The 22,598-nt window shown below is 39.1% G+C and overlaps 1 protein-coding gene across 5 annotated transcripts in view; it reads left to right on the top strand.

The window, feature by feature from the left end:
- LOC131440292 (alpha-1,6-mannosyl-glycoprotein 2-beta-N-acetylglucosaminyltransferase) overlaps positions 1 to 22,598 on the top strand; it is a 231,764-nt gene that overhangs the window by 187,347 nt on the left and 21,819 nt on the right. For all 5 annotated transcript variants that reach the window (XM_058611426.1, XM_058611427.1, XM_058611425.1 and 2 more), the window contains 2 exons: positions 2,362 to 2,514; positions 2,587 to 2,675. In XM_058611426.1, coding sequence (XP_058467409.1) covers positions 2,362 to 2,514; positions 2,587 to 2,675 — 242 coding nt within the window. The remainder of the gene's footprint in view (positions 1 to 2,361; positions 2,515 to 2,586; positions 2,676 to 22,598) is intronic.

The following is a 22,598-nucleotide window of genomic DNA, read 5'->3' as shown; positions in this document are numbered from 1 at the left end:
ACCACCAATTGATTCTGCAGCTTGATTCCTGCTGAGTCGAGACTCACCATTCGATCTAAATTCATCTAATGTGTCTGCATCGATCCGGATTCCTCAAGTTTCATCGATGACAGCTTCTTTAGAAGATAAAATTGACCAGAGATCTCTTTCCGAGCGAACTTGTTTTGCAACGTCATCCAAATTTGCATCGGCGACCGTTTCCCTTTGATGCACTCTAGCTGAGAATCCGCGATGTTCCGAATAAGTACGGATTTACATTTCACATCCAATTTCCTCTTATCTGCCAACAACACCACCTTGGCTCGATTCTCATCAACAGAATCGGTTATCTACAGTTGGTATTTTGCCATCTCGTCTGCTTCTTCCTGAATGTTTTCGAGCATATTTAACTCCTCCAGGTGGACTTCCATACGATAGCTCCAGTTCGCATAATTGGAACCATCGAAGAGGTAGATTTTTCTGTCCTCTTCCATCACAACCGGACTTATTCGCGCACTCCAAACTTTTAAGGTTAGGGTTCAGGCTGGGTCCATAACCTGAGAGAACGAATAAAGAAAAACACGTGTAGCCTATTTGCTCTGTTAATAAAGAATGAATATTTATTACAGATTCAAGACTTGCATGACAAGGTGGGAAAACATTGTTGTTAATACATACTGAATACAAAATGATCAGTTTATTGTCAACATTATTTTCATTCAAAAAATCCCACAAATTGAACTGTCAGTGGCTAGCAATAGGATTCTTGACCCAACGCTCTCAATGTTCGCTACTCGAAAAGTCAATTATTTTTGCATTACGTACTATTTTTTCATTAAATCAACAAAACACTGCAAACCTTCACTTTACCAGTCTGGTAGTAGGATATTATTTATTTATTATTGCATTTTCCTAAGAAACAGAGCACCTGGCCAATAAACTAGAACAACTGGATGCATTGAAAGGTTATTCTAGGATTTACGATAAGATATGATTGTGTTCCTCCAGAGCTTGCCTACACTGCGCTCTGGCTGTTCATCCATCTGTTATAGGTTGGAAAAACCTTTCAACTTTGAATGCACATGTAATCAACATGTTATGGCAAGCTTTCACCGTAACGTCAATTATGCGTATTAATGTAATATGAAAATCCCAAAAACAATGCCATCCAATGTTGCTCATACATTATTCAATTGGGAGAATATCGCAGGTGTTGTGTACATACGATTAGTTCGTAAATGGAGGTTTCAGTGTAGTAGAGTGAGTGCACAATCCGTTGAACAATATGCCAAATTCGAACTATGTTTATGAAGAATGCTGATGATTTGTTCAAGACGAAGGGCCATTTGTATTGAACAAAATGTCTTTCGAACTACAGATTTCAAAATAATCATAACATGGACACAAGAATTGTTACATCAAATTACTCTGCTACTTTGTTACAGTTATTCAGGTGCGGTTTACCAATATTGTTATATTTCCCAAGCAACCAGAAGTTCCACAATTACTTAAAAAAGTCCACTTTCTTGCTGCTTAAAAGTACACGCAGAGCTTTTGAGAACTTGAAAGTACAGATCAAGTTCCGCGTGAACTTTCTAGCTGCTTAAGAAAACACGTGGCCATTTTTGACAGTTCGAAGTACAGAACGAGTTCCGCGTGAACTTTCTCACTGCTTAAGAGTGCACGTGGTACTTTTAGCAAATTGAAAGTACAGAACAAGTTCCGCGTGAACTTTTTCGCTGCATAGAAGCTGAACAATGTATTCTAGAAGCAGCTTAGAAGTTCGTTCCGCTGCGTCGCGCGAACTTTCAAGTGTGGATAATTACTTAAAAATGGGCTGCTTAGAAGGCTATTGATTAACTTTGAGAGCTGCTTAAGCCAAATCAGTCCCTTTTATCCGAACTTTTGGTTAGTTGGGTTATTACTCACACAGCAAATCCGTCAATTGTTCATTATTCACATATAAAATAGTCCTAGCTACAGTAAGGAATGAAATTTGTTCGCGCAACGTCAGTGATATTAAACACGTAATTCGTTGCTTACGGAATGGGGGAATAAACTTTTATGAGCAGCATCGCATTAATTTCTCAAGTGGCCTCCTTTTTACACAGCACACCAAACTTTGTGCTCTACAATTTATTTATCCCATGCTACACCTCAGCACGGCAGCACCGGGCAGTTTTGATGTGGCAGTCTTAATCCATTCCAGGGACAATTACCAGAGGCAAAAAATAAACAACAAATCTGCTTTCGACGAAGATCTTCTTCAAAGTTACCATTAAATACGAGATATTTGCAACTTATTTGCAGTAAGGATTTAACATCAATTATATCAAAGTTGATTTTCTTTTTGTTTCTCTCTCTCTCTCTCTCTCTCTGCAGGTACACAAACGGATAACCTATTTACGGCATCTAATCGTCAGCTTGGCACAGGCGAAGGACATCTCCCGGACGTTGCTGGTCTTCTCGCATGATCACTTTGACGATGACATCAACGATCTGGTGCAAAGTATAGATTTTTGCAAGGTTATGCAGGTAGGTGGCGGAAAGAAAAACCCAGCGAACAATCCGTATTTTCACGCTCTGACATGATATTATCAATTACAGATATTTTATCCCTTCTCAATACAAACTCATCCGAGTGAATTCCCTGGAGCAGATCCCGGAGACTGTCCCAGAGATATCAAGAAGGAACAGTAAGTCGTTTTAATTTACATAATTTTTTTTTGTTTTTTACCCCATGACATAAAATCGCGTCAGGTATTGTGTTTAAGTTTACCTAGGAACTGATCTTGAAGTTACTTAAATCTCGTCACAAAATGGATTATTCTCTCGGTTTTTTTTATTCAATAATATAATATAATATTAAGGCACACTGCTTAAGCTCTAAGATGCCAAGAGTATTTACTAATCTTAATTATCGTCTAACTTAAAACTAGAGTAGTATCATTATGTAATATAGTATCTGGCGATCGGTAGTGGCCGGTGAATTGAATTTAGGATGAGATGATTCCAGATGGCGATGGTAATTTTCTATGTTGGCCGCATTCTTCGGTCCGTGAGGGTCCGCGGGAAACACCCCCAGGCTACGAAGGCCCGGCGGGTGGCCCGCATGCTGGTCATTGACTGGAGCGGTCTTCCGATGATGGTGATGTTACGGAAGAGAATGAAAAAAAGAAGTAAATATTGTGGGAAACGGGGTAAAAAAGGGGTGTGGGAACAAAATGTTTGAAAACGACAGAGATCTAATTAGTTGCCATCGAGATGGTGAAAAAACAGGGAAAGGGGAACGAAAAAGTTAGTGACAAAAAAAAAGATCTTGTTAATTCCAATGAAGATGGTGGACAGGGACGGGGATCGAGAGAATCGGGCGGATGTTAGTGTCGAACCTGTAGGTGGAGATTATATTTTCTGAGCGAGAAATAACACATTACACTTGTATATCAATGTGTTTAAGGTACTGGTATATGAGAAGCATATATGAACTATCCCGACTCGCCAACACATCCCGAACCGGCACCTCAGGCGGTCTACCTCGGGCCCTGAGGGATTCCAGTAGCTTCGACCTGGCGTCACGATACTCTACGCATGACCACACGACATGCTCGATGTCCTGATAACCGTCGCCACAGGTGCAGAGCCCGTTCTCCACGATCCCGATACGCCGGAGATGTGCGTTGAATGTATAGTGATTTGACATGAGCCGTGACATAACGCGAATGAAATCACGACTCATGTTCATCCCCTTGAACCAAGGTTTCGTCGATACCTTAGGGATAATGGAGTGTAGCCATCGTCCCAGTTCGTCATTCGTCCATGAAGTTTGCCAACTTTCGAGAGTTTTCTGACGAGAAATACTGAAAAATTCATTGAAGCAGATTGGTCTTTCATAAATATCACCTTCCAATGCGCCCACTTTAGCCAATAAGTCTGCCTTTTCATTGCCCGGAATGGAACAATGCGAAGGGACCCAGACTAACGATATTAAATAAGACCGTTCAGATAAAGTTCTCAAATGTTCCCGTATTTCCCCAGGAAATATGGGGGATACTTTCCTGGCTTCATTGCCCGGAGAGCTTCTATTGAACTTAGACTGTCCGTGACAATGAAGTAATGGTCTTTGGGCATGGTTTCAATGATCTCGAGGGTGTACTGAATAGCAGCTAATTCTGCGACGTAAACTGAAGCCGGATCACTGAGTTTGTAAGAAGCGGTGATGTTTTGATTGAAGATGCCGAAGCCTGTGGACTCGTTGATGTTTGATCCGTCAGTGTAAAACACCTTTTCTCAGTTGACTGTTCTAAATTTTTTATAAAAAATATTTGGGGCCACTTGAGGGCGCACGTGATCCGGAATTCCACGAATTTCTTCTCTCATGGATGTGTCGAAAAACACAGTAGAATCAGAAGTATCCAAGAAATGAGCACGGTTGGAAACAAACGAAGAAGGATTAATATTCTGAGCCATGTAATCAAAATACAAGGACATAAAACGGGTTTGAGAGTTAAGCTCAACTAACCTTTCGAAGTTTTCAATCACCAGAGGATTCAAAATGTCGCATCGAATGAGCAAACGATATGAGAGATCCCAGAACCGGTTTTTCAGTGGAAGAACGCCCGCCAGCACTTCGAGGCTCATCGTATGAGTCGATTGCATGCAACCCAAGGCAATACGCAAACAACGATACTGAATTCTTTCCAGCTTGATGAAATGAGTGTTCGCCACTGATCGGAAGCAGAAGCATCCGTATTCCATCACGGACAACATCGTTGTTTGATACAACCTGATCAGGTCTCCTGGGTGGGCACCCCACCATGATCCGGTTATTGTACGAAGAAAGTAGATTCTCTGCTGGCATTTTTGTTTCAGATACCTAATGTGACATCCCCAGGTGCCTTTGGAGTCGAACCAGACCCCGAGATATTTAAATGTGAAGGCCTGAGCTATGGTTTCACCCCCTAGTTGAAGCTGTAATTGTGCTGGTTCTCGCTTCCTCGAAAATACAACCAGCTCAGTCCGTAGAGAACTCGATACCCATTTGAAGAGCCCATGATGATAAGTTGTCGAGAGTATCTTGTAATGGTCCTTGGAGAACGGCAGCTTTGGGTCCTATAATAGACACAACGCTGTCGTCGGCAAGTTGTCTTAGCGTGCAAGATGTGTTGATACATTCATCGATATTACTTACGTAAAAATTGTATAAAAGGGGGCTTAAGCATGAGCCCTGAGGAAGACCCATGTAGCTGAATCGTATTGTCGACAAATCACCATGCGCAAAGTACATGTGTTTCTCAGACAATAGATTATGTAAAAAGTAGTTTAAAACTGGCGAAAGACCATGCTGATGCAACTTCTCAGATAGGATATTTATAGAAACTGAGTCAAAAGCCCCCTTAATGTCTAGGAAAACTGACGCCATTTGTTCTTTACGAGCAAATGCCATTTGAAGAGATCTGTTGAGAGCAACGCAAGACAATCGTTCGTTCGTTTGCCCCTGCGGAAACCAAATTGTGTATCTGAAAGTAAACCATTAGTTTCGACCCAATTGTCTAGACGAAACAGAATCATTTTTTCGAACAATTTCCGGATACAGGAAAGCATAGCAATCGGCCGATACGAATTGTGATCGGAGGCTGGTTTCCCTGGTTTTTGAATGGCGATAACTCTGACTTGTCTCCAGTCGTGTGGGACAATATTACCCGTGAGGAACTTGTTGAATAAATTCAGCAAGCGCCTTTTGGCGGGGTCAGGCAGATTTTTCAACAAGTTGAATTTTATTCTGTCTAATCCCGGGGCTTTATTGTTACATGACAAAAGTGCAAGTGAGAGCTCTACCATCGAAAACGGTGATTCGTTTGTATTTGGTGTCGCGGCGCGGGTGATCTTCTGTTCCGGAACAGAGTCTGGGCATACTTTTTTAGCGAAATCGAATATCCAGCGGTTGGAGTATTCCTCGCTTTCATTCGTGGTGTTATGATTGCGCATTCGTCGGGCTGTGTTTCAAAGAGTGCTCATAGATGTTTCTTTCGTTAAGCCGTCTATAAACCGACGCCAGTAACCGCGTTTCTTGGCTCTAATCAAGTTCTTAGTTTTAACGTCTAACGCCGCGTAATTCCGGTAATTATCAGGCGTTCCATTTTTTCTGAATTTTTTATACGCGGAGGCTCTCTCCGCGTTTAAATTTGTGCACTCTTTGTCCCACCACGGGTTGGGAGGACGGATGTTAGTTTTTGCGCCGGGTACACGTTTCGTCTGAGCTTGAATCGCAGTATCGAGAATCAAGCCAGCCAAAAACGTGTACTCTTCCTCCGGAGGAAGTTGTTGAGTTCTTTCAAGTTTCTCAGATATCGAGGTCGCATAGCTATTCCAATCAATATTTCGTGTGAGGTCATACGAAACATTGATTGTCTTCGATGGTTTTAAGCCGCTGGTGATTGATATTACGATCGGTAGATGATCACTACCGTGGGGATCAGGAATTACCTCCCACGTGCAATCCAACCGTAGCGATGTCGAGCAAAGGGATAAATCCAGCGCACTTGGTCTTGCTGGTGATGCAGGAATCCGTGTCATTTCTCCCGTATTCAAGATTGTCATATTGGTCAAAGGTCCTTACCTTTGATTGTAACATGACATGCGACAACTTCAATACCTGGTATCGATGGGAGGTTAATTCGATAAAAAGTTAGCACTTTTTGATCCCTAAAAGTACTCCTCCATAGGGATCATCTCGATCCAGGCGAATAATGTTAAAATCGTGGAAGTTTAAGGATATTTCAGAAGTTAGCCAAGTTTTGCACAATGCAAATGCGTCACATTTCAGATTATTTACTTGAAATTTAAAAGAATCTATTTTTGGGATGATACTTCTGCAATTCCACTGTAAAACAGTGATTAGATCCGTGACCTCGGTGGATGATTTAGCCATCGAAGGATACAATCGCTGAGAGAAGGGGCCAATTTGCAGTCAACTGCTTCAAATATGTTTTTACTGTTGGCATGAAAGCAATTAAAAAGGCTTCTAAGAGGGTCTGAAATATTGAAAGTTGTAAAAATCCAGTCCACAACATCAGAGAACTTGATAAGTCCAGCACCTAGTTGGTTCTCTGGTAGATTTTCTGGGACGCTTGGGGATTTTGTAGTCCCGGGAAGTCGTGGGAATTCCATCTCGGAATTGAGTTTTCTGAGACCAGGAGCTTTTTGCTTCGGTGTTGTGTCCCGATTCCCGTTAGCTGTAACTTTTCGAAGCCCTTCGGAAGACACCTTCGAACCTTTACTAGGTAGCTTATGAGAGGATTTATTTATTCTTTTCCTACAGCTATGAGGGACCGCCGAAGATGGACCTTCCAAAGGGTCGTCAGAATCGCTCGACTATGGGTTCGTTGTCTGTTTAGGAGGGGTGGCACTTTTAAGCATCTCTGCGAAAGAACGCTTGGAGTGCTCCTTTAGGGAACGCTTCATTCGATCACCTCGCAGTTTGTAAGCGGGACAATCAGAGAGGTCATGCGGACCCTCCTTACAGTAGAGACACTTTTCAGCATCCTTACCGCAAGAGCCGTCCGCATGAGCCTCCCCACAGTTAGCACAACGTGGCTTATTGCTGCAATGGGTAGCTGTATGCCCCAGTTGTTTGCAATTAGTACAGTTCATTACTCGGGGTACGAATAGGCGAACAGGCAAACGAACCCGGTCCAAGAGGATGTAGTTGGGCAAAGCAGAACCGGCGAAGGTCACACGATAAGAGTCTGATTGGGGATAGGGCTTTGTTCCATCCCCGGCGATCGATACTGAATGCAATCGCTTGCAATCCAATATCTTGACGGATAGCTCTTTATGCGAGACTTTTTACAATCAAGGGAAGTCTCCATTTGATCATCGGGAACGGGGGGGTCAGGATTTAAATTAGGCATAGCGGAACTACTTCCGCGCAGAAATAAATGAATCGGGGAGAAATAGAACAATCGAATGCAGGAAGGAAAAAAACTAAATAATATTACTTAACTTAAATCCAACGGGGGCCACCAAGGCCTAGCCCTCGTCGATCGGCGTATCGCCGCTGCGATGGTGTGCAAAAAACCTCCGAGAGGAAAAAGCACACTCTTTTGTAATCCGCACAGTGATATCACGTACACCGCTGGGCCTGTTTTGATCGATCGAACAATCACCGGCTAACGGTACTGTTTCGATCGTCCGCTCACAACAATACACTGCTTCAGTATATAATGTGCATAAAACCTCTCACAGGAAAATGCACTATTGTCTATTACACAATAGCGATCTAGTTTTGATCGTCCGGTCACTTTATCACAAACGGCACTGGTTTTCAACGCTTTCGCAGTAAACACAAAGCACGTCCGTTCACTCGGAAGGTTGAAACGGCAAAAAAATGAATTCTCTCGGTTGTTGTTGAAGTATTATCTCTTCAGACATCCACTTTACAAATTCAAACAACGGTGTGCGTGTTCATAAAACATTGTGTTCCCAACCCGTAGAAAATTGAAGAACCAATCTCCATTGTTAGGCTTCACTTCATTGGGTTACGTACTTGTAGAGCAGTACTTCGCATGTTATGAAAATTCGACAATCGGTTCACCCAATGCACATTGGAGTAATAAGGAGTGTATCGATAAGTAGTTAGCAACATTCAAACAGTTATTACTCTGAAATGGCTTAATTTTTTGCTGCATGTTTTGCGGTGACATGTTTGTTTACATGTCAATAACAGCTGCGCAATCGTTTGTTTTCGGTACGGTTTATCGTTTCAATGATGAGTCGAATTGATCCGGAAAGGCGAAAGAAAATTCTGCACACTTGGTGCTCAGAAAGTGGTGTCACGTACAACGAAATTGCAAAACGGGTGAAAGTGCACCACACCAGTGTCAAAAATACTATCGAGAAGTTCGGTAAGACCCTTTCCATGAAGCCAGCCCGGCCGGGACTTAAAAGTGGTTGAGTACATCAGGAAAAACCCATCGGCGTCGACGCGGGATTTGGCCAAGCAGTTCAACACCAGCATCGGGATGATTCAACGGATCAAAGTTCGGAACTCCCTGAAAACGTACAAGAAACAGAAGGTGCCGAAAAAGTCTTTGGTACAGCAAGTTCAGGCCAAAACAAGAGCGCGAAAACTGTATAACCGGATTCTACAGAATAAAGACGGATGCATCCTGATCGACAACGAAACCTACGCCAAGGAAGACTCTCGAGCGCTGCCCGGACCGCAGTATTATACGAAATCGGTGTACCAAAACCTGTACGACGCTGACACCACGGTGGCGATGGAAAAGTTTGGGCAGAAGGTGTTGGTCTGGCAAGCAATTTGTACCTGTGGTTTGCGATCGTCGATTTTCTTCACGATGGACACAATTAACGCCAAGGTGTACGAGAAAGAATGTTTGAATAAGAGAATGCTGCCACTGTACAGAAAGCATAAGGCTCTTCCTCTCTTCTGGCCGGATTTGGCTTCAGCCCAGTACGCCAACTCCGTTCTACAGTGGTTGTCAAAAAATAATGTACAATTCGTGGAAAAGGACATCAACCCACCGAGTTGCCCGGATCTTCGGCCAATTTAAAGGTATTGGACAATTGTCAAGCGGCACTTTCGGAAGGAAGGTACAGTGTCTCAAAACATGCAGGAGTTAAAAAAAACTGGACAGCTGCCACCAGAAAAGACACAAAAGTAACTGTGCAGAATTTAATGAAGAATGTCAAGTCCAAAGTGCGAGCGTTTCACAGAAACTAGAATTTTCTTCAATATAAACAGTGAAATGCATAAAAATGTAATTTTTCTACAATATATCGAAAACTGATGAAAAAAAAAATTTTTTTTTAGCTTTTATATTCAATAATCAATGTTGCTAACTACTTTTCGACACACTCCTTAAGGATGAAAAATGGAAAGTTTTTTGTGACATGATGCTATTGACTAACTGTACAATAGAAACGCTATCATGTTCATTTACCACAAATTCCCTATTTATACTGGGGGTATTTATTTAACATAGAACCAAGGTACCAGCAGAAAACTACATAGATTTTTTTTTTCAATAATATAATATATTTTTAGGCACACTGCCTAAGCTCTAAGATGCCAAGGGTATTTCCTATTCTCAATTAACGACTAACTTTAAACTAGAATAGTATCATTAGATTTTGTCGTCTCGGATTTTCGAAAATCCAACTTTCAGCTGGCGATCGGCAGTGGTCGGTGAATTATATTTTGCATGAGTCTTCCTGATGGCGTTGTTAGATATCTATGACCGCTTCCTTCGGTTCGTGTGGGTCTGCGGGAAACACCTTCAGGCTACGAAGCCCCGGCGGGTGGCCCGCATGCTGGTAATCGACTGGAGCGGTCTTCCGTGGGTGATGTTACGGAAGAGAATGAAAAAAAGTAAATATTGTGGAAAGTGAGGTAAAAAGGGGGTATGGGAACAAAATGTCTGAAAACTAGAGAGGTCTAATTAGTTGCAATCGAGATGGTGAAGAGACGAGGAAAGGGGGAACGAAAAAGTTAGTGACAAAAAAAAGATCTTGTTAGTTCCAATGAAGATGGAGGACAGGGACGGGGATCGAGAGAATCGAGCGGATGTTAGTATCGAACCTATAGGTGGAGATTATACTTTCTAAGCGAGGAATAACACATTACACTTGGATATTAATGTGTTTGAGGAAATGGTATATGAGAAGCATGTATAGACTATCCCGACTCGCCAACACATCCCGAACCGGAACCTCAGGCGGTCTACCTCGGGCCCTAAGGGATTCTAGTAGCGTCGACCTGGCGTCGCGATACTCTACGCACGACCACACGACATGCTCGATGTCCTGATAACCGTCGCCACAGGTGCAGAGACCGCTCTCCGCGAGCCCAACACGCCGGAGATGTGCGTTGAAAGTGTAGTGATTTGACATGAGCCGTGACATAACACAAATGAAATCGCGACTCACGTTCATCCCCTTGACCCAAGGTTTCGTCGATACCCTAGGGATAATGGAATGTAGCCATCGTCCCAGTTCGCCATTGCTCCATGAAGTTTGCCAACTTTCGAGAGTTTTCTGACGAGAGATACTGAAAAACTCATTGAAGCAGATTGGTCTTTAAAACTACATATATTGTATTTGATTGCATATACAAGGAACGCAATCTAGACAGCTACATATTGCACTGTTGAATGACTCCGCCTTTTTCCAACCGATTATGACAAATCAGCCAGACTCTGCAATGTCAGTGTTTCCTTCCGAAATAACAGAGATCTATTTACACTCGAAAACTGTGCTTGATTTTTGTTTTGTTGTCAAAAAAAAGGATTTTTGGTGTCATATACAATTATCAAATACAATGCAAAATAACCAAAAAAGAAAAAAATAAGTTAAGGCGAAGTTATGAAACATTCAAATAGGTCCTGTCTAGATGGCGCACCCTGTAGTAAAACTACAAAACTCAATGCACCGTTTTATCCCATTTTCTCTTGTTATACTATTCAGTTGGTCTATGACATATAATAGGCACAGGCACAAATCTTCAAATAACTAGGGGAACGTGCCACTTGAGCCAATTAGTTCTGATTCCTGATAGTCCGTATTACGTAGCAAACTACTGCGATCCAAGTACATACAATAAGGATGACAGAACTAGCCCATTTTCACCTCAATTCTTTTCATTATTCGTATTTTTAATTAATCTTTCTCCCGCATTTCGAAAGGAGGCTGATTGCGGTTGCTTAAATCTATTTTTATTACATACAAAACCCAAAAAAGTATATTGCATTTATACCATTTTTTTCTTTTAACTGAGTTTTGAAATGAGTCTTGATCTACAATCCTGAAGCAGGTCCAATAGGACCTATCAAATTTGATCTATATTACTTAGAAAATTCAAGTTACCCGAGTACGTATAGTAGAAATTACACCATTAGACCGTTTAACCTGTTTTATCTCAATTCTTTTTCGTTATTAGCATTCTTAGTTAAATTTTCTTCCACATTCCGAAAGGAGACAGATTCAATTTATATAAAGTAGAAATTCTTAAAAAGTAGATTGCAAATAGATCTAAAGACCGCATGAATCATTTTATACCATTTTACCCCAATTCTTTTCATTAAACGGGGTAAATGTGTTAGTGAGCACTTGGGTCGATGCAGTTTTGTAAATAAAATGAGTCAATTGCGTATAGTGTATAACTGACTTCAGGAATGTAGATCAGGATTCATTTTATAACTCAGTTTAAGGATAAATTGGGGCGAAACAGAATATCACGAGTCATGTGATTATGGATAAAGATATAATCTAATTCGTGGGGACTATACTTCGCTTAAATACCGATCATTAGAACTTATTATTCTAAAAATATACGTGAGAAGAATATTTGGGATAAAACTGGATAGAGTTATCTATGGTTTTTCTAATTATAAGCAATCGTTTATTAGAGTTGTTTGCATGTTGGGAGTACATTTTGGTTAGACACATTCAATTGGTTAAGAGTTTTAAGGTCAATATTCAAAGTAAATTTGGAAAAAAGGATACATTAGTAGAAAACGGGTATGGTAGAGAATTTGCTTTATGCTTTGAACGTAAAGGGTGTTTTTATGAGCTTGCTGATTTGAAATTTTAATAAAACACATGCCAAATTATGAAATGGCCAATTTATTTTTATTTGTTAGTTAATTTCTTGGCATTTAACATTAGAATGTGATTTCGGGCATATGGCCGCCACGACTATTTTTCGTCATTCTGGAGATCCAATATTCGACCACTTTTTCAAGTGTTTGAGGGCGTATTTCAGCAATGACACGTTGAATATTGAATTTCAATGTATCAATCGTTGCTGATTTATCCACATAAACCAATGAATTCACGTATCCCCACAACAAATAATTTCTCGAAATAATGTTGTCGTTAAAATGTTCTTTTACTAAGTCGATTGTTTCGGCTGTAGCAAGTAGCACTATCCTGTTGAAACCACATGTATGTATGTATGTATGTATGTGTGAAGCCACCATCAGTTCAAGGCATTACCAGTGGATGCAGGTAGACTTACAGTAGATCCGAATTTGATTATCAGATAACTTTAATATTATTGCTGTTAAGAAGGCCAAAATGGGCTTTGAGGACCCGGCGCCTTCCAGCAATAACATCCGGCCATATAATAAAGGAATTCGCTGTACCAGCTTAAACCTGCCTGATGGTTTGTTTGTTAGAAGGGTGCGTCTTACTCATTTCAGACCTTCTGGGGAAAACACACAGCTTTCCCCTACGGATCGGGTTGACATTTCACTCCTTCATCCAGTCATTCACTTGTAAGATACCCTGATGCACTTCCATCCCTCTTCCCTTACAATGTACTTGAGCATAGTATTATATAATGTAACATAATACACTTTAATATAATTTCCGGCAGTATAATACAATAAAACACAATATAGTATAAAACGGTGCAAAATCGTATGGTACAGTGTATTATAGTCTACTATAATATTTTATGATGAATATAATAGTATCATAATGTTATGTGACATAATATAGTAAAATATACCATAATATATTGTAATATAGTTTGGTCACTATACGACACTGAATATAATAAAATATTATTATGCATAAAATATAAAAATGTAATACATCACAATGCAATATAATACACCTATAATTGTGTATTAAAAAAATGCATTACAATACTATATAAAACAATACCAAACATTGTACCATAATATAGTATAATATAGTACAATGTAATATTATTTAATATCACAAAATATGACGTAATATAATATGATACAATTTAATAATATATGTGTAAAGTGAAATGTGTAGTATGGAAACGAAAATGTAGCTGATAATGATAAAGATTATAATAATGGTAACAATAGTAATAATAATAATAATAATCATAAAAATAATACTAATAGAAACAATAGAAATACTAATAATAATATTATTAATAATAATAATAGTAATAAAAATAATAATAATAATAATAATACTAATAATAATAATAATACTTAAATACTACAAAATAATATAATATAACATAATATAGTATAATATATTTTAATTTAATATAATATAATACAATGTCATACAATATAATATATCATAAATCAATATATAAAATAACAGTTAATGTAGAGTGTCAGTTATGCTCTTCTATCTTCGCAATACTGCAGGAAGTAGAATATTTCTCTTCTAATAAAAATAATAATATCCACATCTATAAAAATAATATATGTTATTATTATTGATGACCAATTAATAATAGTAACAATAAATATAATAATGAAAATAATAATAAAAAACAACATAATATAGTATATTGAATTATATAATAAATAATAGAATGAATAAAATGATATGTTGCGATATGCAACATATCATTTTATTCTCATCCTCTCATTCTGCCATCAACGCATTCCATCGACCAATTGTCATCACAGATACACGTGTAGGCATGAAACAGGAACCAGTGAGGACCAAGCTCACCTTGTGACGACCTTGATATTTAGTTAAAATTTACTTTAAAAATGATAACTTATAAGGAAAACAAATTTATATTTTGCGCAGAGGTACGTAGTACTACTCATAATAAAGCCTATAATATAATATAATATAATATAATACAACATAATGCAATACAATATAACATAATATAATAGAATACAATATAATATAATATCATATAATATAATATAATATAATACAATATAATATGATATAAGGCAATGCAGTATAATACCATACAACATAGTATAATATGTGAAATAATATGCTATGATACAATATAACAGTTAATGTCGCAGTGTAAGTTACGCTCTTCTAATAATAATAATAATAAAAATAATAATAATAATAATAACAATAATAATAATAATAATAATAATAATAATAATAATAATACATGATGTAATAAACAACAGAATTATATGTTGTAATATACTATGATAAACACTGCACTTTAGGATGGGCTTCAACCTACAAGCCATTTCGCACCCTTTCATTCTGCTACTAACGCAGAAGGCGATAGCACCCAGTCGACGCCGTTCTATTGACCAAATGTCATCATAGACGCTCGGGGAGGCATGAGATAGGGACTTGTGAGTTCTTAGTTATCTCACCATTTGACGACCAGCACTATCCTTTTGAAACCACATGGCTACAAACGATTATAAATACTAATTATCCTGCTACCCAGTGCTTGAGCTGAAATTAGGTAAAGTTCGAGAACACTAGTTTTTTTTTTTTTCATAAATACGTTTATTTCATAGGCAATATACATAAGTTTTTCTTCGCCGTGGCATCCACAATACATAGTAGTTTAAACCTAATACATTTCGAATATCATATTAGTATGTTGGTACTCATTAGTTAATCTAAACACTGTTTTTATCAAGCGAGTTGCTATTTTAAATTACATTAAATAAAATACATTTATTTTGTACATGATCTTATAACTATTTCAGGATTGTTTGTATCAGTTCACCACTTATATTCAATATCCTATAGTTGGCTATTGGTTGAACTCATGGAAGAGAAAACAGTTTAACATAAAATAAAATTTAAATTGGAACTCCAATGGATTTAATGAAATGATAAAGAAGTTTCATGTATGGAAGGTCACGACAAGCAAGAATGTCGCGAACTGGGACATTGGATAGTCTACCTTGGGTACGCAAGGAATTTATTAGTTGAGATCTGACATCACGAAACTCCACGCATGTCCAAACAACATGGTCAATATCGCGGTAACCTTCGCCGCAAGCACAATGATTAGTCTCGGAAAGTCCAATTCGAAGGAGATGTGCATCTAACGTGTAGTGATTGGACATGAGTCTGGACATCACACGAATGAAATCTCTACTCACATCCAGTCCCCTGAACCATGCCTTTGTCGATATTTTAGGAATAATTGAGTGCATCCACCGACCCAGATCATCTTTATCCCAAGAAGCTTGCCAGCTGGCAAGTGTTCTTTGGCGAGACGCGCTATAGAATTCGTTGAAAGCAATCGGTCTCTCATAAATTTCACCCTCAATAGCACCACGTTTGGCTAAAATATCGGCTCTTTCATTGCCTGGAATGGAGCAATGAGCCGGAACCCAAACTATTGTGATTAGATAATTATTATTCAATATGTCGTTCAGACACTGTTTTATTTTACCCAAGAAAAACGGTTCATTTTTGCCAGCAGCGTTTGAGCGAATGGCTTCAATTGCACTCAGACTATCTGTGAAGAGGAAATAATGGTTTGGAGATAATGTGACGATTACATTCAAGCTATAATGAACTGCTGCTAACTCTGCTATATAAACAGATGCAGGTTCTTGAAGCTTGAATGAGGCCGAAACATTATTGTTGAACATACCAAACCCTGTCGCTTCTTCCATTCGCGATCCGTCCGTGTAAAACATTTTCTCAGAGTTAATATGCCTGAACTTACTTGAAAATATTTTTTGGATTTCCATAGAGCGTAGGTGGTCCGGGATTCCACGTACTTCGCGCTGCATGGATGTGTCGAAAAATAACGTTGAGTCAGGTACATTTAGGAGGCTGACACGGATAGGAATATATCTTGAAGGGTTGATTTCCTGTGACATATGGTTAAAATATACTGTCATGAATTTTGTTTGAGATCGAAGCTCGACTAGTCGTTCGAAATTATTAATTACCATGGGATTCAGCACATCACATCTTATTAGCAGGCGTGATGAAAGCTCCCAAAATCGATCTTTTAATGGAAGAACTCCCGCCAGAACTTCAAGACTCATTGTATGTGTCGAATGCATGCAGCCTAAAGCAATTCGCAAACAACGGTACTGAATTCGCTCAAGTTTGATAATATGAGAATTTGCAGCGGAACGAAAACAAACGCATCCATATTCCATCACTGAAAGTATCGTTGTCTGATACAATTTTATTAGATCTTGCGGATGAGCACCCCACCAAGACCCTGTTATTGTTCGAAGAAAATTTACTCTTTGTTGGCATTTCGTTATCAGATACCTAATGTGTCCTCCCCACGTGCATTTGGAATCAAACCACACCCCGAGGTATTTGAAAGTCAAAACCTGTTCGATTATTCTTCCCATCATATGAAGCTGAAGTTGCGCGGGATCATGCTTTTTTGAAAAGACGACCAGCTCTGTTTTCTCCGCAGAGAATTCGATACCAAGATGAACAGCCCAAACGGACAATTTATCTAAGGTATCTTGCAATGGTTTTTGCAGATCAATAGCTTTGGATCCAGTAACTGAAACCACGCCATCATCTGCCAATTGTCTTAGTGTACATGGGGTTACTAGACAGCTGTCAATGTCATTCACGTAAAAATTATAGAGGAGCGGACTGAGGCATGAGCCTTGCGGGAGACCCATGTAGCTAATTCTGATTGTTGCCAAATCGCCATGTGAAAAATGCATGCGTTTCTCTGACAAAAGGTTGTGCAAATAATTATTTATAACCGCTGGGAGTCCATGTTGGTGGAGCTTGTCTGAAAGAACATCAATGGAAACTGAATCAAATGCTCCTTTAATGTCTAAAAATACAGATGCCATTTGTTGCTTTTGAGCGAAGGCAATTTGGATGTCAGACGAAAGTAATGCAAGGCAATCATTCGTCCCTTTATTTCTACGGAAGCCAAACTGAGTATCTGACAACAAACCGTTCGTCTCGACCCAAGTGTCGAGACGTCGTAGAATAATTTTTTCGAACAATTTTCTGATGCAGGACAACATCGCAATGGGTCTATATGAGTTGTGATTGGAAGCTGGTTTCCCCGGCTTTTGAATGGCGATAACTTTCACTTGTCTCCAGTCAGGTGGAACAATATTTTGCTCAAGAAACTTGTTGAACAATTCCAACAAACGTCTTTTTGCGAGGTCGGGCAGATTCTTCACCAAGTTGAATTTAATTCTGTCCAATCCAGGAGCGTTATTGTTACAAGACATGAGTGCTATGGAAAATTCCATCATTGAAAAGGGGCTATCAATGGAATCATCATTTGAAGAAGACTCCCTAACAATGCTATGCGTAGGAACGGAATCTGGACAAACTTTCCTCGCAAAATCAAATATCCATCGATTCGAGTACTCCTCACTCTCATTTCCTACGTTACGATTCCTCATTCGTCTGGCCGTATTCCAAAGAGTGCTCATTGAGGTTTCTCTTGACAAACCTTCCACAAAATGTCTCCAATAGCTGCATTTCTTAGCCCGAAGTATGTTCTTGTACTTGGTTTCTAAAACCAAGAATTTTTCAAAATTCTGAGGAGTTCCTCCTCCTCGTTTTAAAAACGTCTTGAAAGCATTTTGTTTCGCGTGTTTAGCATCTGAGCACTCTTTGTCCCACCAAGGATTTGGAGGTCTTCTGTTAGACGATGGACCAAGAAATCGTTTGGTTTGGGCTTGTTCTGCGGCCTCCAGAATCGAACAAACGAGGAAGTCATATTCTTCAAGTGGGGGAAGCTCTTCCATTGAAGTTAAGACACTTGAAATATTACTTTGGTATTTAATCCAGTCAATATTTTTTGTCAAATCATATGGAATATTAACTGAATTAGCAAAGCCTTTGTTACTGCTAATTGAGATGATGATTGGTAAATGATCGCTACCATGTAAATCAGGAAATACTTTCCAGGTGCAATCTAGTCGAATTGAAGTCGAACAAAGAGATAAATCTAATGCACTTGGACGTGCAGGAGGTCTTGGGATCCGTGTCATGCTACCCATATTTAGTACCGTCATGCTAAAATTGTCGCAAATATTATATATTAGAGATGATCTGCTATCATTGTAAACGGAACCCCACATCATTCCGTGCGAATTGAAATCTCCTAAAATCAAACGTGGAGCAGGAAGGGCTTCGACAATTTCATTAAGCTGTCGTTGTCCAACTTGAGCTCTTGGAGGAATATATACCGAAGCAATGCAAATGTCCTTTCCTTTAATGTTTATTTGACAAGCAACAACTTCTATACTAGAAGTCGAAGGAATGTTTAATCTATAAAAGGAATAACATTTCTTAATTCCTAAAAGCACTCCACCATACGGGGAGTCTCTGTCGAGACGTATAATGTTAAAGTCATTAAAATTTAAGGCTATGTTTGATGTAAGCCATGTTTCGCACAAAGCAAATACATCACATTTTTGACTATGCAACAATACTTTAAATGAATCAAGTTTTGGCATGATGCTTCGACAATTCCACTGCAGGACAGTGATTGAATCATTTGCGGCGGATGATAAATTATCCATCAAATGATACAAAACCTGAAAGAGCTGGCCATTGAGCTGATAACTGTTTCAAAAAAGTTCTAGCTATTGGAAGGAATGCTGTTATGATGGTCTTTAGAGGTTCAGAAATATTGAATGCAGCGAAAATCCATTCTACAATTTCCGAAAATTTCAGTAATCCTGTTGGTGAATGTGAAATGGAGCCCACTGGATTATTGTCTTTTCTTGAGCTAGTTCCTGGATTGGTTTGTGAATTTGACAAACCAGGAGGCACAGTTTTTGGTTTTAAATTTGGCTTTTTAGCTTTAACACGGGGATCTTTTTTTGAAGGTATAATTTTAGGTGTCTTTTTTGGTATTTTGTGGTTTGTTAATCTCCTCTTAACAGACCCTTGAGGAGTGACAAACGAGGTATCTTCACTATTTCCGTCAGAGTCAGATTCCTCTGGCTCCGCAAGATTTGAAAAACCGTTTTCGGTTTCCAAAGGGGAGACATGTATGACCGTTTTGAGCATTTCTGCATATGTGCGCTTAGACCGTGCTTTTAAAGAAAGCTTCATTTTGTCTTTACGCAGCTTAAATGCAGCGCACACTGAAAGATCATCATGAGGGCTTTCCCCACAATAAACACATTTTTCAACATCTTTATCGCAAAGATTATCCTTATGAGGCCCTTGACATTTGATACATTTGGACTTATTACTACAGTAAGTAGCTGTATGTCCGAATTTTTTACAGTTCGTGCAATTCATAACATGCGGTACGAAAAGCCGAACAGGAAGACGAATTTTATCGATATAGACATGGCTAGGCAATGCAGATCCGGCAAATGTTACGCGAAACGAATCTGAGGGACGATAAGACTTTTTTCCATCGACAATAGATGCTGAGTACAATTGTTTGCACTCGAGTATCTTAACTCCCTCAAGCATGGAGTTTTTAAAACGGCCAACTCCATTTTTAAGTAAATCATCTGCTGTCAGACTTGCTTCAGTCACAACACCGTCAATTTCTACCTCCTTCGATGGAATGTAAACTCGATATTCAATAGCAAATAATTTACAGGTTACAATATCGTTTGCCTGTTTCAAGTCGTTAACTACAACTCGAATTTTATCTCTATTAACCTTACAGATTTCTTTAACTTCAGAGAAATGTGATGTCAAATCCTTTGTAATTTGCATCAAGTTTAAAATCTTTTCTTTTTTTCGAAGATAGACTATCCATGGCCCAGTGGTACCCTGTGGATAATGTTTAGCCCTCGGAGTATTTAAACTTTTACTAGTATCCGGAATCGGATTCGGATGATCTTCCATGAGATCATCCATTACATTAAATTTTTTTTGTAAATTAATAATACCAAAATAAAAACTTATGTTTAGTAAAATTTCAGATATAAGAAATAAAAAATAAATTAAATTAAATCTACCTTGTAGCTGATGTCTCTGTTCCTTTATCGTGAAGAACGACGTGAAGCTCTTCCAACGATTTCCAATTGGCAGTCTTTTGCTGTTTCCAATTGGCAGTCTTCTGTCGTTTACTGCTATCTCAGTTGCTCTGCCGTCGTTGTGAACACCACTGCACTTGCTGTACCTGACCCCAGGTACAGTGCTTTTGCTCTTGGTGGCGATCAAATGCGATGCTTGCAGTGTAGCACCTCGCGATATATGCCGTCTCTTTTGATCCTACGCAGCGTACAAATTCTGGTACCTGGTAGATCAGCACTGGGTTGCTTTAGCACCTCTGTGCCTTTGCACCCCTTCGTCTTCGCACCTTTATGCGATGGCACCTCTGTGACTCGTCACTTCTATGCTCTCGCACCTCTGTGTCTCTACACCTCTGTGCGTATGAACGGGATGGCCTTCGTTGCTAGCTTTCCAGTCGGGAAACGCCCCGAATATTGCGTTTGCTATGGGCAGTTTAACTACCTGAAGCTTAGAATTGTCTCGGTAGCAGCCGTTAACTCACGAGCCAGTACAATCGAAACACAACCTCTTCGCTTGAATGGTTTTTACTGAATGAGAACACTAGTTGTTGAGCTAGAAGACTAGTGTTTGTTGTCTGACAAACAGAGAAGATGTTTGGATATAAGGTACCGGTCGTGAGGCGGCTAGAATTTAGATCATTGTTCGATGTATGCTTACAAACTCGGTGCTGTTGTAGAACTGTGTCTACCACAGCTCAGGTTGTCAGGGGAAATGGTAAGCGCGTATGCACGGATTGCTTAGGAACGCAGGTTCGAGTCCTGCCTATGGGCGTATCTTTTTTCCAAAAAATCATCTTTCCTGTGAGTTTTCTCATTCATTTGGCTTCTTCAATATATTTTTCCCTCTCAGTCATTGCCAAACTAAAGGTTTCAACAATTACCAGAAAGGTGGTAAAAAATGTGTGGAAAACAATAAAAAATATTTCGAATAATTCAATTGTTTCCATAGTTACATGACTCGACTGTTTTAAACTATAAAGAATCATTTCGTACTATGGTAATCGTTATGCAAAATTGTTCTAAGCATGCGTCACCCTTTTGCAATAGAAATGGTGGAGACACCCGGTATTTTGTAAATCAAAATACTAAGTGTCAATAAAACAAGTAAGCGCAAATGAAATTTTAGCATTAGCAAAATGAACTTGTTAAACATTTACTCAATCGAGTACAAATTAAATATTATAGCATACATGAAACTTGCTCGAAATTCTGGAAAAACTTAATTGAAGTTACACCACAAACGAATTTCCAGACATGACAGTCACGATCTTTTTTTGGCGCACATCTACGGTCCTCCGTGAAACTGGCACCAATGATGATAAATTGGTTGCACTGTTGAGTTCCCATTATCACATTCATAATGTAAATGTCAAACCGTGAGAACCCTTTCGTTTCGTTAGCTCATTTGTATATATTGAGATTTTAAGGCACACTTTGGTCGAGATGATAACAATGCAAATAATCTCGCGCTCCACCAAGCGGTGAGTGCGGTCGTTTTAGAAAGTACCGGGAACGAACCAGATTTTTTTTAAATATTTGTAAGCACATACATGTCTTTTTTATTTATCTTTGGTTACACCAAATACAAATAATAATACCCCTAAGTCCCATACAAACGAACCACCAATGTTTGGTTCACAGCCTAAACAAGTAAGCCTAGCAAATTACTCCCTTTCATTGCGATAGTTTGAAAATGTGGAAGGAGATCGTTTCTGGCAACGGTTTATGCTAGTTACTACGGTGCAAAACAAACTTGTTTGTTTATGTTTGTCGTTTCTGTATTAAACTGCAACAATCAGTCTAAATATCACCGGCACTAGCACAAAAGATGAAAAATGAACACAAACACCCACGAATCTACAAATATCAATACAGCTAGTAGTATATTCATGGTGGCTTAACCATTCTAGATTA

Source organism: Malaya genurostris, chromosome 1 (genome assembly GCF_030247185.1).
Source record: "Malaya genurostris strain Urasoe2022 chromosome 1, Malgen_1.1, whole genome shotgun sequence".
Classification (NCBI taxonomy): Eukaryota; Metazoa; Arthropoda; class Insecta; order Diptera; family Culicidae; genus Malaya; species Malaya genurostris.
The sequence above is the reverse complement of the archived record's forward strand: the minus strand, read 5'-3'. Positions and strand labels throughout refer to the sequence as shown.